The 18,273-nt window shown below is 52.2% G+C and overlaps 2 protein-coding genes across 2 annotated transcripts; both read left to right on the top strand.

Moving 5' to 3' along the window:
• Positions 1–2,845: 2,845 nt before the first annotated feature.
• N0V96_004903 (uncharacterized protein) lies at positions 2,846–3,529 on the top strand (the record flags this gene model as incomplete). The annotated part of the gene is made up of 1 exon (XM_053194798.2): positions 2,846–3,529. The coding sequence occupies one exon, from the start codon at positions 2,846–2,848 to the stop codon at positions 3,527–3,529; it is 684 nt and encodes a 227-aa protein (XP_053047678.2).
• A 13,311-nt stretch (positions 3,530–16,840) lies between these two features.
• On the top strand, positions 16,841–17,725 carry ras2 (the record flags this gene model as incomplete). The annotated part of the gene is made up of 2 exons (XM_053194799.1): positions 16,841–16,945; positions 17,108–17,725. The coding sequence occupies 2 exons, from the start codon at positions 16,841–16,843 to the stop codon at positions 17,723–17,725; spliced, it is 723 nt and encodes a 240-aa protein (XP_053047679.1).
• Between the last annotated feature and the right edge of the window lie 548 nt (positions 17,726–18,273).

Raw genomic sequence — 18,273 nt, 5'->3', positions numbered from 1 at the left:
AGGCACAAGAGGTTGCGTCAGCGAAACATATTCGCTCTCGCCCCATCACTCTACACAGTAGTATCATCTCGCACCCGCGTCATACGAGGCCGTCAAAAACTTTGCGCAAAAGATGGAGAGGTCATTTCCCGTAGCTTCCCAAAGCAGCCTCATCTCTTGGCCAACCATGTTCGTCCCCATCAGTACTCCATCTCATTTTCTTCTGCCAAAACATCATTTGGCCGGGAATTTCTGACATTGTTTCTGCTATTTTGGACGACTCTGCCACGTGGGCAACGCAATCCGCAACACATCGTCTTTTGGCTATCCGTCTGGACTAACAATTAGTGCTAGATATTTAGCTCACTCAAATCAAAAGCATGGGGAACCGAACGCCGCGTGCATCTGCGGGAGGGCAGACATGTTCTGTCACGACCAAGATTTCCCCTTGATCTTTCATCTGAGCAGCCACGAACGCCGTCAGTGCGCGCATTTGGCAACTCTGTCCGCTACTGCCCCTGGTCCTTGGGGACCCCGCCTGACGGCAAATATCCGGGGCCGGCGAGGTCGGCGTGTTGCACTGCAATATTACGACGGTGCCAAAAGACATACCTCGATGGGCTCCATCATCGGCGAGGCACACCGAGATGAACGAAGGCGTGGTGTCTTTACCATATGGGATACAGTGCAAGTGCGGGTGCCCAATCCTCAGTACCGCCGAGTCACTTCTCCGAAACATCAGCGAATATCGCTTGGCCGTAAGCGAGCAAGAATGAGGTGGAACAGCATACAAGATGGCGGCCATAGCCAGCACTTGGAGTCTAGGTGAGCTAATCATGGCAATGGGCAGCCAGAATAGCAGTGGGAGTTCTCCACAAGCCTGATTCTCAAAGGACAGGGCGGTGATGCCCGAATTTCCGAAGGCCATGGATCAAACATGGTCACCGAAATGCAAGCCTTGCGCCGGTGCTGATATCCAAGAAGAGCGTTCGGTCTCAGGCTATATCCATACTCCTGACTCAAACATGGCTGCGCGGTCAAAGGGGTTGAGTCCGCGTTCCGCGTTGCCACGTGAAGAACGAGCCGAGGTCTCAGCGGTTGTTTGTTCCCGTCCACGTCCATCCAAGACGACAATGGCACAAAGCAAGAAATTGCAGTGCCCTGAACGAGCTTAACGAACAAGACCGCGATGATGAATAACATGCCTGCCAAGCCGGCTTGGTCTTCAACTGATACTCTGGCTTACACACCTTGGGACAGAGTCGAAGACTCAGCCTGACCGTTCCCTCGAGTGAATTTAGGCTGCATGGTTTGACCACGGCGAGATCTTTGCTACTTCCCTGGCTAATCAGACATCAGAATATCCGGTGAAGGCAAGTCGATTTCTCGCCAATCAGGTTGGGCAATCAATGGGCGTCTCCGTCATCAGATGTCGAACATGAACTTCGTCTACATCCGTTGACACGGGTTTCACAAGGATCCCGCCCGTCTCGCTCGCCATCTCTCACCGTCGCCTCGTCTTTGGGTATAACACAATCCCCCTACTTACTCGTATCCCCCCTTTTTCTTTGGACGCCCCGTCGTGTCTGAGTACCATGTATCCGTATTTGAGGAAACGAAAACGACTTCACAGACCCAGGTCAACGAGGCGCATAGCCGAGGACCTGGCTTCTAGGGATGAGGTTGCCATGCAACATATACCTGCATGCATGTTTTCCGTCCCGGAAGAAACTGAGCCACACGATCCACTCATTTCGGACGTCATCGCGGATATGAAACAAGGCTTTTGAAGAAACGAAACGGAGGGGAGGCATCCGGTATGTTTCGTTTAACCTGATGAACAGGGAATAGGTCGTTTGGGTAGGCGGGGTTTTGAGTGAACCCGAGATTGAGGCTGCCGGGATAGTTGAGATTATTCCCGATCCGCTCGCGGTTGAATTTTGCGGATGTCTTCGCCAATTCAAGTTCAAGGACGTCATGTTGGAGGTGATGGCTTCGTTCCTAGGGAGGTCGTGTTGGCTTCTTGGTGTGGGGAGTGAAAAACAAAGATTTGGGTGCGGCTTCGTCGTCGAGCCGTTTTATCTCCTACTGCTCCGCATAAAGTAGCGGTAAAGACTGTGAGTTAAATCGAGAACAAATTGCTAAAGTTTTATGATTACTTCTGACCTTCTGCTTGTTTATGGCGAAGGCTCAACATCAATGTTTGTTCGAAATAGGTGCGTAGCGGGCGGGCTCTCGGTAGATAGTAGACATGACGCACTCCACGGGACCAAATTGCATATGTACTAGTTCCCGTTCTTGATAGAATTACAGATGTCTCTTTGCTACTGGTTTTCCCCTCTCTATACCTAGGCTTTCGTTCACGAGGGCTGAATCTAGACCCTGGTTGATGTTCCCGGTGAGGTCATTTCCGTGGCCAGTTTCGATCACCGTTGATGATCAAAAAAGGGCAAACTTCTAATTCATCCAGTGTATCTCAGATTACTCAACAGATAGGAAGGAATATCACAGAACTCCCTAAGCACATGTTCTCATGTCTGTTTGGCGTTCCACGCCGCCCGGACTGCCCGAGCGGGACGTTGTCTTGCCGCGGCCCCTCCCGGGTCCGAGGAACAGGCGGGGTTCGGGATGGATCAGTCAGCAATCCGACCCCGCCTCGAAGGTTGATAGATGACGACTCTCCTCCACGCCCTTTATACTACGTCAGTTTCCCTTTTCCATAATTTGCTCGATTTCATATATTCCAAGCTTGGTCATTGGAAGCAGACTTTCCAGGTTTCCAGCAAAGATTCCCTCAAAATAAGGAGAAGAGGTGAAATCAAGACAACCCAGTTTCAAACCCCCCTCGGCGCGAAATACGGAAATCATGTCCGGCATAGCAGGCGATCTCCCCAACATCAAAGCAGAGAACCTCCGCGACCTCAAGGCGCTGACGTTTGACGTCTTTGGCACAGTCGTGGACTGGCGGTCTTCGGTGGTGGACGAACTCGCCTCCCGCGCAAAAGCCAAGCTCGCCTCTTCCTCTTCCGCATCTTCCAGCGACGACAAGGACACAAAAGAAAAGCTAGAAAAGCTCGCAACCACAAACTGGCCAACCTTTGCCCAAGAATGGCGAACCTCGTACATGCGCTTCGTGCGCGGCTACGTGCCGGGCCAAACACCCTGGAAAGACATTGACGCGCATCACCACGACAGCCTCGTTGAGCTCTTGCAGGAGTGGGGGTTGAAAGGGGTGTATTCTCCCGACGAGATCCGCGAGTTGAGTCTCGTGTGGCACCGTCTCCGGCCGTGGGCGGACTCCGTGGAGGGTCTGCGCAGGTTGGGCGGGAAGTACGTCACCTCGACGCTGAGTAACGGGAACAGGACGCTGTTGGGGGATCTGGATACGTTTGGCGGGCTCGGGTTTAGGAAGATTTTGTCGGCGGAGGATTGGAGGGCGTATAAGCCTAACGCGGCGGTGTATGACGGCGCGGTGGAGGCTTTGGTCGGCGGTGGCGGTGGTGGGAAGGCGAGGGAGGTCGCGATGGTGGCGGCGCATTTGGGGATTTGATGGCTGCTCGGGGGCGGGGAATGAGGACTGTTTATGTTGAGAGGCCGGAGGAGGAGGATTGGGAGGTGGGGAGCGAGAGGTATGAGGGATGCCAAGGGGTGGGTTGATATTTGGGTTAAGGAGGGGAGGGTGGGTTTGAGGAGGTTGCGAGGCGGTTGGGGGTTTGAGGAATGATGGTATATTTTATCTATGTTATAGAGGGAGATTGAAGCGCGTTGTTTGTTTTGATGCTTGAGTGTACGGATTATTCTGCTCTCTTGTGTATCATGCGTCATGAGGGAGTGGACGCGATAATCGATGATGAATATACGGCACAAGGAGGATGGTCTATAGTCATTCTCAACAGCAAGAGAGGGAAAGTTGCCCAGGAGCCAAACACATTGATAACCAAAGCCTGAGAGCAGATTTCCCGGGCTGTGGCTTGTGGGTTTGAACCCCACATGCGACCTCTTTTTTTTCAGCTTTTCCTTTCTATAATTTCTATTCGAATGTTACATATACCCTTTGAGGCACTCTGAGATATAATCAAACGTGTTTTGAGGAACAAGGATCAACCGATATTTGCAACGGATTAGTATCTGCCAAACGTATTGACATTGAGCTTAGTGATACGGTAACAATCCTCGAGGGATGTTCATGTCGAAGATACCAAATCGGGCGAGACTAATTATTATATCTAAGGCGACGCGTGCTGCGCAACATGAAGTCCCGTTATCTTGGATATCAATGAGCCGAAGTTTAATTTATCCTTTGCGTCGTGAAAGCCTAATAGAGGCAAAATTTGGAGAAATCACCATTCACCGGGTGGATTCCCTTCTTGATCTTCTCTTCTATCCGTAGTGAAAACATCACGCGGATGGTAGAGACTTACGGGCTGAGGGCAATTTCAATACGCTCGCGTGAAGGCTCTGAGGATTCAGATTCGGATTGGCCATTACATTAATATTAAGCACCCATTCTATCATTAGTAAAGCCCTCCGCGTTTGAGCTCCGTTGTCAAGCTCAAAGGAACTAGACGGCATCATTGGTGTTGGTATACCAGGGAACGCACATTGCGATACAGAGTTCTGCGATTCCATCTTCCGCAGGGCAGAGAAGAGCATACACTATCTGTTACTGTGCTACCGTTGAGGAGAACACATAAGAGCGGGCAGTGTTGCCTCTTGACCAATCTATACTAGGCCACTGGCTTGGCCTGTTGGTCAGTCGGGCTCCTGCATCGTGTCTATTATGGCCGTGTCTGTGATCTTAAGTTGGGCTGGCCGTTCATCATCCTTGTCTAGGACGGCCCGTATAGAAAAGCCAATATATCCAGATACGTACGCTCTTCTCTTCTAGGAGAGTATTCCCCTTGAGTCCATGAAGGGTAAATGAAGGAAACGCGCGCGCCGGGACCGCATTCAAAATGTTAATCTAATCGGATTCTGGATCGTCCTGCCGGGACTAATGAGGACTAGTTGCATAAAAATAAGAACGAAAGGTCGTTCTCAGCTCCTCACTTCAAGGATGCGAAAGTCAACATGCCAGTTTCCTTTACTGTTTCACTGCCAGCTTTGTAATCGAGGCTCTAGAACACCTCTCAATTTGTCAGAGTCTGGGAGGTTCATGTGAGCCCGCCGCTATGGGTCTTCTTGAACGTTATATATCACGCTCAATACGACATACCCATCTTGATCCAGTGGGTTCTTAGAACCCGGTTCCAATTCAAGGTGAGGTGGCCCAACCTGTACTCACCCGTGAAAATCGCTTTTGCAGTGTCAATCGCCAAAGAAATTTATCTCACATAGGTCTAGCCATGCTGGTTTCCATACACCATCCTGCTTCACTCGTGACTTCCCCTTGTATTCTCTACTGTGGTCGAGTTGAATACTCATCCAGATATGAGTGATGAACAATGGTGGTAAGGATTTCTTGGTCTTACAAGTAGCGACCTGATATTTATCGCCTTACATCTTATTACTGGTCAAAACTAGGCTCATAGAAAGAAACGGACTTTTGTCGTTGATCTTAACACAGAAGCCGTACTGCCTGCTAAATTCATCTTGTAAGATGAAACAGACTGGCATTCTTTAAGTATATATGCCGGAAACGCCAATGTATGAGAAATATTGGGCACGGCTTAGGCCCGTAGGTGAGCCTGCTACGTAAGGGACATGGAACACCTCAAGTTTACCTTGGATATCATCAGCCACTCAGAGTCGCATTTTGGCCCAGAACGAGAGTTTAATTTGCGTATACACAATGATCAGTGTTGACTCAAACATTGCACAGGAAAAATATGCCAAAAAAGAAAGAAGAAACCAGCATATATATCTACCAAATACCATCTCACGAGGTTAGGGACGATCGAGATGAGACAATCTTGACGCTTAACAATCCATCTCCATCAGAATCACGAGCGAGCAGGTGGTTGATGTATGAGGCAAAAACAACTTTACATGAAGTCCACCACTGCTTCCTAATCATGCGCGCAAAAGTGTCCGCCAAGCACTCTAAATACATCACCACACCATCCAAAACAGCTCCCATCTACACCCACAGAAGTAACATAGCCTTATCTGCCACCCACCGAGAAAGCTTGGCTTTAATATGCCGTACGGAGTACCCTCCATCTAACCCGCTCCAAGACCCTCCCCACTCTCAGCCGCAAGAGAATAAGAATCAACTACCTGCTTCCTGCAACCTTCCTGCAGGAAACCCCCTTTCTTCTCGTATAATTCTTCCTTGGTGTACTTGGCCCCCAATGTCTCACCATCCTGTAGGCAGAAGTGAGAATCCCGTAAACGGCAATGTCGAGTAGTGAGACCAGGGGAATGGATCAGGTGCGAAGAAGAGCGGCAGATCTGCAGAGCTGCATGTCATATCCCGCAGCACATCAAGAGTAAAAAGGATCGCCAAACGAAGCGGCGTGTCCGATGTTTGAGGGACACAAGCTGTCAGCCTTACGCCCGAGAAGAACCGTGGAATATACAGAGAGGACAGCTCGTGTGGAGAACAGAGTAAAGAAAAGACGAATTAGGTGTGAGGCAAATGTCATCGAGCGCCGCTGTTCGAGCCTGCATTACGGACGTAAAAACTGACAGCGTCAAATCGGGGACACGTCGTAGACATGAGCAAATTGCTTAAGCTGAGCATCCATTATTAGCAGACTGTCCACGCACTTGGTTGGAAAAAGAAACAAATACGGTCCAGCCTCCTCCCCCCCTGGTGCGTAACATCTTCTCAACTTCTAAATCCAACCTCCCCTTTACACGGGAACATTCGACTCTTACCTCATCTCCCATGTTTCCCAGTAACATCTAGTCCAAAAGACTGATTGGGCAATCCGCCCATACATGGCAACGTACGTAGCAATCTCTTGAATGATTAGAGTGGCACTTCTCTGTACGCGACGTAAGATCGCGCCGCATCGGCGGAACAAGCACACACACACACACACAGAAGCGCAGACGGTCTTGTCCCCGAGATGTCGTCGTTCACGGTTCTCTGGTTTTCGGAGGCCCGGGCGTCCGGGACGACGCCACCGTGCACCGCGGGGGGTGGGAGGGAGAAAGGAAGCGGGGTGCACCGTGCTTGCCGCCTGATGCTCGGAAGGCGACTCTACACGGAGGAGAAGACCCGAATCGGACCTTGAGCGTCGGGGGAATGGGAACGATCAAATTTCCAGCTTTTCCAGTTGTGCGGCGTTCAAGCGATCAAGCTCTTTCCCATTACCACCTGGACTAGTCCCCCCTGGTTTAATCGTGTATCTCGATTTCCTGATCCTGATGTCCATCTGAGGTGGTATCTTCTCGTACCATCTTCAGGATGTTGGGAATTGTCTCCATTTCGGGGGGACTGTCGCTGAAAGACTAGGCATAGCATGACTGTTAGATGGAGACAGAGGCTGTTCTAGACTACCAGACTATGATGCAACTCTCTGTAGGCACACCAGATTGGCTCCGTAAAGAGGTTTACCAACCCCCGACTACGTCACTTGGGCGGATAGGAACTTGTAACGTCTCTCTTTCTCTTCAATAGCTTTGTGAACAAGACTGCTGAACTGCTGTATTGTCTCTACGCGACTAATCAATAATATGCAAGTACAGGCAACACTTCCCCGTAGCTCCGATGTCACAGCACTAAGATCAGAACGACGTTCGCGAGTGTGACGTGGGGGGGTTGGAAGCGATGGGATACCAATTGCTACCATCTCCATTCTGCCTGTGCAGCAAAGCTGTCTCTGGCCTCCTCTCCTCTCCTCCCCTCCCAAGCTCGTATCTCCAGCATGCCTCTCTATCCTTCTCTCTGATCTCCAAAAAACAGGTAGTAACACTCATTTCTCTCTCGAGGGATTGAGATCGGAAGGGTGGGCAGCGTGGTTTTCTTGCACTTTACCACAATAAACATCTGAATGGTCCCCGTCCCATCAAATCTCGGCAGTTGATAGTCTTGGCAGGGCCAAAGAAAAACAAAAGTATATCGGAAACATGGGAAGAACGTGGCTAAATGGGGACCCCTATCATCTCCCGAAACAGTTGCGCAGTGCCTACACAACGTGTGCTGTCATTTATGTCATTGTGCCTATTTATTTTGCAAACCATTGGGCGGGTTGGTTAGTCGTGCGCTCGCGGCTGAAAGGCGGCTTGTTTTTCTTATTCTTGTCTCGTCGTTTCTTTTTCTATCCCGTCCTTCCATCCTCATGTGTTCCCAACTTCCCCCCTCCTCCTCCTCCCCCGCGGGCCGTTACACGGGTACAGCCGAGCTATGCTTATGCTAGGTTAAGGGGCTGGGTCCGTTATGCTTCGGCAGCTGGTAGCGCTCATCTTGAAATCGTGTTTCGTATTGAGATGTTGGGGCTTGAGAAAGGGGAAAAGGTAATTTCCATCCTCCTTTGAACCAAATGGAAATTGAAGGATGTGAAATTTTTTACGTTGTTCAATATCTGCCGGCAACGCACACAGTGTTGACAAAGTTGGGAAGACGAGATTGCGACAACTTGTTTTCGAAAGTAAGACAGATTGGGTGCTTAACTCTGTTGTTATGCCGCAAAATGGTCTTGTAAGTCTTCTAGTGTGCCTTTGGGTGTTTCAAGGCCCCAAGTTCATCATCCCAAGGCCGCCCGGTGATATGTACCACCGGCTTCAACGTCAGCTTCAAGCATCCCCTGAGCCGGGGAAACTAAAACTCATTATCGGGTGATGGCTTCTGAATCACGGGGAGGGTCCTTTCGCCGCGCGTGTTTCAAGATAGCGACCTTAAGCTCGTGGCTTCGATTCCCTCCGTGCCTCGTGTGATTACTGACGGAGTCAACGCAACGAGGCAAGCAGGGCAGCGCCGCAGCACTTCTGAGAGACGCAGTGCCGTACTTCTGTGGGACACTCTGTCTACGCTGAACCGTGAACCACGGTAGACTCACACTTTGAAGAAGGGTTTGAAAGCAAATAATCTCGTAGCCCCTGCTAGCTGAATAATGGGCATCGAAGCGGGCCGGAATGCCGTCCCAGGCTTTCGTCTCCCAATGCCTTCAGACCCCCACTCTTGTGAACTTCACCGTAGACATGACACACAGCTGTGCAAGGAAGGCGACCCTGTCGGCTTGTCCATCAGGTTTGTCACTTTCTGAATATCTGTTTCCCGAGGCCAGTATGTTTGGGTTGATCATCTCCCGCTGACGTCTGGCAATGCAGATATATTTGGATCACGACGAGCGCGAGCCGAGGACACACTCAAGGGCGGGGGAGTCGTCCGATTGGATGGCTCCAATTTCCACGTCGTGTTTGCTTTATATCCGGGCGTGGGGGACAGACAGCGGGAATCGAGGCGTCTCGTTACTCCCTATCCATGCAGTCTGACGGCACAGACAAAGCTGTCGGCAGCCTATTTTTTGTGTAGTTTGGGGATCCGGGAGGTTGCTATTCTTTATTTAGCTCAACAGAATTAACGGCACGGTGAAAATAAGACTACTGATGACAAGACCTGAGTTGGGACATTGTAGCTTTCTCAAGTTCCTCGCTGCTATTGTCGCTTCAGAACTGGAGCGTTACGAGACGTCGTCCCGTTCAAATAGAATAACGGCAGCAGGGAAATGGTAGGTAATGAAGTTGTTGGCCAAGAACTTAATTTTGCGAGTTCTGAACTTCTGGTTGTATCAACTCGACTTGAACCTCGTCCGGCTTTATGACCGTTGAATTCTAAAATAGTCACATAGACATGAGTGGTTTGGCCCTTTGAGTGACAGCGTACTCATCCTCAAATGTGACGAAAGCCGAGGAAAAAGCAAGTTGACACAGGGGGCATAAAAAAGCAATCAGTTTGTCGGCCGGACACTGGCCTGATTCGGCGCTGTCCATTGGTCCTCTCAAACGTTGACCGTTGGCCGTTCCGGTCAACTCGAAAGACCAGACTCCGAGGACGTCCCACCAGAAAAGCAGATCGTAAAAACGGAGTCTTCGTACTCTTGCCTACCGGAACGGCAACGGCTGCCGATGACGGGATTGCAAAGACCGAACAAGCCCCGGATAAAAGCTGGGCCAATGCAGGTTGAACGGGGCCGTGCTGCCGCAGCCGGGAACTAACATGGTGCGGCATGCTCGATACTTTGTTTCGGAAAGCAAGAAACGCGAGAATCTCATGCGAGCGAGCTTCCTTGCGGAGTCCGCCCCGGAAGACTGGGTCTGGCACGAGGCCGGTAAGACAGCGGCTCGGTAGAGAGACGGGTTGAGACATGACTGCTTGCGTTGTGTATGCTACCTTACTCTATGTCTGTCGCACGTCGTTCCATGTACGTACGGCCGAAACCGAAGATTGTCCTACAAACAATCTTCGAAGCCGTCATAGAAATAGGATAAGTGAACTCTTCCTACTTGCACAGGCTGTCAGTCGCGTATATCTGGCGGTCAAACGCGACCGACCACAGTCACAATGGCTCAATGACGTCGAAGCAACTGGCCCGGGCGTCTTGTCTCGTGATGTTGATGTGCTGCGGAAGCTATTTGGCGAGCACCAAAGCCGACCCTGTTTGCAGGGCGGGCCGCGGTCGCTGGGTCGCGAGAATGGGCCGGATGAGCATATGCAGCTGTTGCAAGGGAGAGCAAGCATGATGAAAGTTTTTCTTACGTCTCCCTTCTGTCCCGACTCTCTATTACTGAATCAATAAAAATCCGACAACCAACCACCACCGAGAGAGGTTCGGGGGTGGCTCGGGCAAAGTGAAAACGGCGGTTTGGAGGAGAGATGGAGGGGTCGAAAGGCCGAGCGGTGGTTGGAGAATGTGGGCGGTAGTCATCGGTGGGTACCATCTGGATACCTCCGATTGGGCGAAGCGGCCGGCGCCGAGTGGGGTGTCGTCCCGGTACTGCCTTAGCGGCTCCCAATCGTCATCCCATGTCTGGATTCTACTGTAGGTGATGCCTCAGGCGCAAGGAGATAGAGTCTGCAGAGAGTGGTAGACAAGGCACAAGGCACGAACTGTGTAAACATGGGCCTCCCGACCCCAGCCGTTCTGGCAGGCATCACGGCATCTAAAGGTTCGGTCAGCACCTTGCTGGGCGAGGGATCCGACTTGGTGACGAAAGTGAGAGCGGGCGGATGGTCTGTGAGGTGCATGCATTACTAGCGTCCATTGTGGGCATCGGTGGGCAACTTTTTGGGAGCCACATCTGAATTGCCCAGTAGGAATTCGGGTCTAGGGCCAGGTTTTCAGCAGTGGCATGAGCTGTGCGAGTCTGCTGCTGTGAGCGAATGGTCAGCATCGTCGGGCAGAGGTACGGATGAGAGGTGGCAGGACTGGTGGCGCAGACACGTTTTTCCTCGCTTTTCTCCGGCACGCGCATGAACGGAAGCATACTTGTACGTCTCCAATATGCCATCTGTACTGCGGGAGTTTGTACGCCGCCGGCTTCGGTTGCCTCAGATGCTTGTGACTCAGATACACCTTGCGGTGACTGAGACTTTTTCGCTGTTGATGATGCTTGATAACGCGGCGTCGGCATGAACTACTAAACCTAGGTCGATAGCTTTGCGGCCAACGAGCTGACAGGACCAGGCACATAAGCTGGGGTAGCTACCCTAAGTATCGGGAGAGAGCTAGGGTCAGTGGTTTAGATCACATCATCAGGCGATTGATGAAGCGATTTGTGGTGAAGAGATGGTAGTTTGGAGGGACTAGACTGGCCTGGATCTTGGTCTAGGAAAGGTTTGATCTCTTGACTCTTCCCATCGTTGTCAATGGCATGTTTGCTATATTGTCCTAATTTGAGGTCCAGCTCCGTGTCTAGGCCCCGGGACAGCTCTAGCTCCCTCGTCGTCTACTGACCACTAGTCGATTGGCCTTGACTAGGGCGGGTCGCAGACAGATACCAGACCGGGGCAAGCAAGCTATGGTCCGGACGATTAAGCTTGAGCTGGATTTTTGTGATAGTGTGCGTTCCAATCTGCAGCTGCTAGGTATGTCTGGCAGTCCGTGAATACTAGGCAGGCACGACTATTATGGCTTAACTTTCCAGTTGATGGTCGCATGGGCTCTGCCGGGAAGTGAAGCCATTCAGCGGCAGCAACATGAAGGTGACTGCCTGGATGACCTAGTGGGCTGCTTGGAGACACGGAATAAAAGCATCGTGCTCAGTGTCTAGCTTGTACGGTGTACCGAATGGTATGCGAGAGGGTAACAAAACCCCCTTGGCGAACATGTATCGAAATAGAAGAGACGCAGATGCAAAGTTTGCCATTGGAAAGCTGACCGAAATTGGACCAGGTATATTCGTATCGGTGTCTACCGTTCGGACGGGATAGCCTCCGCCACGATGGTGTACCCACCTCATTCGCAAGGAAAAGAACGAACGGTGGCATATGTCTGCCTCGGTCAACCGGGGTGAGACCAACTTTGTTTCTCTGTACTACGATGATTCCGGGTTGACTTTTGAAGATAGCACTGGCTAGAATAGAACAAGACGAGCAAATCCCGGGCGAGTGACGAAATACTGTGGGCATGTCACAATTTGCGTAAGTAAAGAAGGGGTGAACGATCGTTGCAGATACCTACGACACGTTTAAAAATTAAGAAAAAGCTGCTCTCTAGACTCTGGCATGTCTGGCCCGTGAGTAGCATGCGTGGGTGGGCGGGACTGAGCGGGAAGATGGGCTGCTGCGTCAGCGCGGGCTGTCAATTGGACTCAATGGAAGACCAGCCAGTTCGTTCTTGAGGACAGCCGCGCTAATGTTGGAAGGAGGAAACATGCAGCTCGCAACCCACGGCTGCAATCGGAGCCCAAGCCGGCGTGGTGTCGTTGTAGTCCTGACCAGGCAAACGTCACCTTGCACAGGGCAGGGAACCCCGTGGGCCGTATCCGTAGCTTGACTCTCGAGAGCTTCTCTCCATTGACATGGTATTCGTCCGTTAGGTAGGATGGTATCTGACCGCGGCGAATGGAGCGCAGGGCGGCAGTGGGCGGTTGGCTGTTGGCATGTGTCCCTGTATCCGCCGAGTCCTCGTCTTCATCCTCGTCCTTGTCCCCGTCGCCCCCCGTCCACAGCATACGGGTGCGAAAAGGGTAAATGCACCCATCCGCTACTGAGCCTCGCCGTTTCCTGTGTCGCGGGGCTTCTTCGCCCAGGGCCGGCGCGGCTGTGGCTCCATCTCCATAGCCGTATGTGTTCCATATCAACGTCCAGGTTGAAGGCGGGCTCGCAGCCTCGTTCTTGATTCAAGAACCTAGTGGTAGGTAGGTACTGCGTGCAAGTTGTGTCCGCAGCTTGGAGACGCCCGTTGTGGCTGTGGCAGATGCTTGGTGATAAGAACCTTGCCTCATGGAACTGTTTCTGCCCCAGCGTCATCGGGTACATCAGCCACTTGGTTTGTCGGCGGCCGTCCGGTTCAAGGTTTGGTGGTTTGCGATTTGCCGTCATGGTTTCAACCTCGCAGAAAATTCAACGCATACGTCTTGTTATCAATCTGTGACGTGATGTCGGGTGCTGTGTACCTTCTTATTGTGGTGAAGTGCGTGTTTGGAGTTGGAGCAACTTAGGTTGCCAGAAATGGGGTGCGAGGATAGGTACAAAACCGAAGGAACGATAGGTGAGGTAGGTAAGGTACCTTTCCTTCCGTGCTTCGTTATCCGTACCTGTCTTTTGAACAATGGAATGTTGGTTCCTTCCATTTTTCATGATTGAGGTTGGGGTACCTGCAAAGTACGGAGTAAGGTACGTACTGCTGGGGGCTGTCATTGCAGCTTGTCTGCATTTTGCCTGCATCCTGAGGCGTTATTCACAAGCAACTCGTTCCTTCTCTCCAAATGGAATGCAACCTGGAACTATTCGCTACCTGCCGCACTTGAAGTCGGCGAATCAGAAAATTGATCCATCATGAAGGGGGAAGGGGTGTAAAGGGAAAAAGGAAGGCACCGCATCACCAGACGCAGACAGATAGGTAGGTAAAGCAACTGACAATTGCATTGATACCCATCTCTGGCATCATGATCAGAGAATCACGAGAAGAAGAAAGGCATGCTGCATTGACACAGCCGGTAGGGTTGCCCAAATAATGCCTGATGGATCTGTCTCGCTTCATCCTCCCAGGTAATTGTTGTCGTTGTTTTTGTTGTTGTTATTTTGAACGAGGCAGTCGCAACTTGCTGGCTGTCTACCTTACCTTAATTGTTATATCAGGTGCGGATACGTCGCCGCATTCCATCCATCGCTTTCGTGCGCGTTCCTGACATTCGTACTTACCTTACCTTACTTGTACCTTACTCATCTTAGGTCCTATTCCTACGTGGTTCCTTCAAACGACATCCCAAACCGGCCAACACCGTCCACTGTCCGTCCACCCGCCACTGCTCCTCAGGTTAAGAATTGAAATCTTTTTGCCCGCTGATTCATTCCTTTTCCCCCTCACCACGTCTCTAGACAGAAACACTAACGGTATGTTTACGCATCCATCTCACCTTGCAATCCCTCCCCATCCGCCCCCTCGTGTGCTGGACCGAGCGCATGCCAGACAGCGTCTTGCTGGTCTCCCGTCGCTGGCTTCATCCTTGATCAGTGCCCCTCCTACCCCGTTGATTGCCCTGCTGCCTCGCCTTTCCCCCCTCCAGTCGTCCATACAGCTCAATCCACTTTCGACAGCGCCTTCTCCTCAATCGGCCCAGCCTATCCCTTCGCCAATCTGTGGTCACTGGTCACTATACTACTGTGTACACTAATTGTGTACGGAGTACGGAGTCCCGTGTGGTCTATCCGTATCCTATCGTCGGATACTGGAATTTCCTTACCGCAAGTCGAGGCATCATTGGAACAGGAGAAAAGGGGCGAGAGAAAGGCATCTTCATATCTCTGTACTGGGATAGCTCATGACACTGACTTGGAGCTAACTTGGAGGTTTGCCCAGTCGCTGTTCTTTGATTTGCTTGAATCAGCATTCTCCAACTCCGACCGACGTCTCACGACGAACCGAGCCGGCCAGCCAGAGCTTGCCCTTGTCCGCATCTCGGAGGGACGACAACGCTACCGGCATACCGTGACAATCGCCAATCCATTATCCACGCCATATCCCGACCCTCGTCTTGCGCATTGCGGATTGCGGCTTGCCTCAACATCCCCATGTCCTTACCTGGGCCTACCTTACCTCGCGCAAGGAATCAGCCGCGACTAAACGATTCATCGAGGTCGGACCACTACTGCGTACACTACGGTATTGCGATAGCGTACGGATACACTACTGCGTGATCTATCAACCTCGCACCGCACACCAACAAAGGTACGTTCTCCGACGCGACACCAGCACCAACAATCCAGGTACCCTGCCCTCCCCTGCCCTGCCCTGACCTGCCTTACCTTACCTACCTCACCTTACTGCATGCGTACGCTTTTTATGTTCTCCCTTGAGAATACGTACCGTATCGCAAGGCAGCGCACCGCACCGCAACCCTCGCCTGCTTCTGTCTGCTTTGCGCCGCTGGTGCTGCTGCCGCTGCCGCTGCCGCCGTCGATGCAGTTACCAACAAACTCCAACCGACCGGTGGAATTGGAACTGCTTTCTGTGGCTCGCTCGCTCGCTCGTCTCCAACCCGTCCATACACCCCTGTCCCCTTGTCGACCCCTCCCACTCTCGCTGCCACTCAGTCGCCTTCCCCGTCCCATCCCGGCCTGCCCAAGTTACGGCGGATACAGAGCTGGGTGGCTCGGGTTGGCGCGTGGAGGTAGCGAGGGTTGACAGCCTCTCAGGAGAAGGGCGGGCTAGCCAACAGTCGGCTGTGCGCCTCCGCTCCGCTTCGCCTTTATCCCGGTATCATCCTTCTCCCTAACCCAAGCATCTAACACAAGCCCAGGTCCTAAGCTAGACCCGCCAGTCCAGTCAGTGTCTGTCATTTCTCCACACCTTTGGTCCATCCAAGAAGAAGAAGAAGAAGAAGACGACGACAAGACGAGACGAGACGAGACGAAGGAGAGAAAGAGAAAAGCAAACCAAACCAGCCCGAGGGTCAGACAGGAGGTCATACGGCCTGTGTGCGCGCGATCATCCTGTATTCGTACATACGAATTTGAGCTGCCTACCGCCTCGTCTTGCACCCAACCCGCCTGCACCGATTCGCATCCGCAACGCGCGACCGTGTGCCAACCTGTCAGTTGCCAGTTGCCGGTTCAGCCCAGCCTACCTTAGCCCCGGCCAAGCCAAGGCAGAGAGAGAGACGAAGAGAAGAGGGTGAGCGAGAGAAAGAGAGAGAAAAAGAGAGCAGGGACAGACGGCACCCACCGCGGGCGACCCCTCCCCAGTCACAGTGCTGCGTTGGTGCTTGCTGCTGCCGCCGCTACTGATACTACCGCTGTCGCTGCTGCTACGTACTAACTGGCTTGTCGGGTCCAGTCCGGTCGATCCAATCCACCAGTCTGCTGAGGAGAGAGTCCACTGTCCACGTCCAGGGCTCGGGCTCCAAAATCCAACAAGATTTGGGCTCCTACCTTGCTCCCCAACTTCCTGCGGCCACCACCAGTCCACCACTACCTACCACTCGCTGCCACCAACCTTGCCTACCTTACCTTACCTATCCGTACTTACCTACCTATCTTACCCTTTTTTTTTTTTTCTTACCTTGCCTATTCTATCATCGATTCTCGACTGGCGTTCGTCGTCTTTTCCTCCACCACCACCACCTTCACAACCACCGACGAACCACCACCACCACCACCACCCACTTCGCGTTCCGCCCCTGGCGAATCGCCCCTCTACCTCTGCTTCGCTTTGACTTTCGCTACTCATCATCAATCGAGCGGCTTAATTCAACGACAAAGAGTCGACATCTTTCCACCGTCCTTCGCCTCAGATAGCTGCCCATCATGGCAGGAAAAATGGTGCTGTACAAGTTGGTGGTCCTGGGCGACGGCGGCGTGGGGAAGACCGCCTTGACAATCCAGCTTTGCCTGCAACACTTCGTGGAAACAGTAAGTCGCCATTCCTATCCGTTCTGCCTCGTATCGCATCGTCACCTGCTTTTCCTCCGGTTATTCGTCGACTCTCTTGACCCCTTCCCCCAATTCCATCCTTTTCCCCGCTGCTATTGCCGCCAAGAGCCGCCCGCTGACCGTGCTTTCTACCGAAAACAGTATGACCCCACGATCGAAGATTCGTACCGCAAGCAAGTCGTCATTGATGGACAAGCATGCATGTTGGAAGTTCTCGATACTGCCGGCCAAGAAGAGTACACAGCCCTTCGAGATCAATGGATTCGAGACGGAGAAGGATTCGTTCTCGTCTATAGCATCTCATCACGATCTTCCTTTTCACGGATCAAGCGGTTTCATCATCAGATCCAGCGAGTCAAGGAGTCATGTGCATCCTCACCGTCATACCCGGGCTCGCCAATCTCTGCAGCCAGCCCACAAGCGCCCGTCCCAATCATGCTGGTCGGTAATAAGAGCGACAGAGTCACCGAGAGGGAAGTTTCGACACAAGAAGGACATGCCCTGGCCCGCGAGCTGGGCTGCGAATTCGTCGAGGCCTCGGCCAAGAACTGCATAAACGTCGAGAAGGCCTTTTATGACGTTGTCAGAATATTGAGGAGGCAGCGACAGGCCGCCTCGAGGCCGCAGCCCGGCGGACGAAGCAGCACTCGGCCTATCAACGGCGATGCCGGAGCGAGATACGACGACAAGGAGGGTGGCGACCGCTATCGTCGCAAAGTGGGCAGAAGGGAAGGGAAGAGTAAATGTGTCGTCTTGTGAGCTTGTCCGCAACCTCGACTTTTTATTCCCACTCCCCCTTTTTTTTATCGGCGGACTTGTTCGGATCCACGGCAACAACCCCGATCCATTCGATTCGCAAATCCGACGGGCCCACTGCCGCGAGGCAAAAGCATTTTCCACGTCACGACTTGATGATTGCCAGCATTAGAGAAGCGCTGGCAAAGCCACGACTATTGGACGTACGAGATCTCGAGTTCTGCTTTGAAGACGATTCGGACATTGACCCCCATGTCACGGATGAACAACCAGCTCCTCATTGGGCGAACGGCGCACGAAAAGAGAGAGGCATATTCTGGGGCGTAGGTTTCTTGAGATTCGATCAAACCTTTGGGCAGACTGGGAGTTCATATTTTTTGTTCATTCCAAACAACACATGAGGACAAGCTGGCGGTGTTATAGGAGTCTTTCTTACAGACCTTTTTTGACGTCTAGTCGGTCGCAAAAGAAAATGATGCCATGTATCTGCACACTTCCACTCCCGGATTGTTCATATGTTTATGGTTTGGATTCCTCCCATGGACCATTCA

This window comes from Colletotrichum fioriniae (genome assembly GCF_027942845.1).
Source record: "Colletotrichum fioriniae strain IMI 355084 chromosome Unknown scaffold_5, whole genome shotgun sequence".
In the NCBI taxonomy this organism is placed as follows: Eukaryota; Fungi; Ascomycota; class Sordariomycetes; order Glomerellales; family Glomerellaceae; genus Colletotrichum; species Colletotrichum fioriniae.
This window is presented reverse-complemented; position numbering and strand designations above follow the sequence as displayed.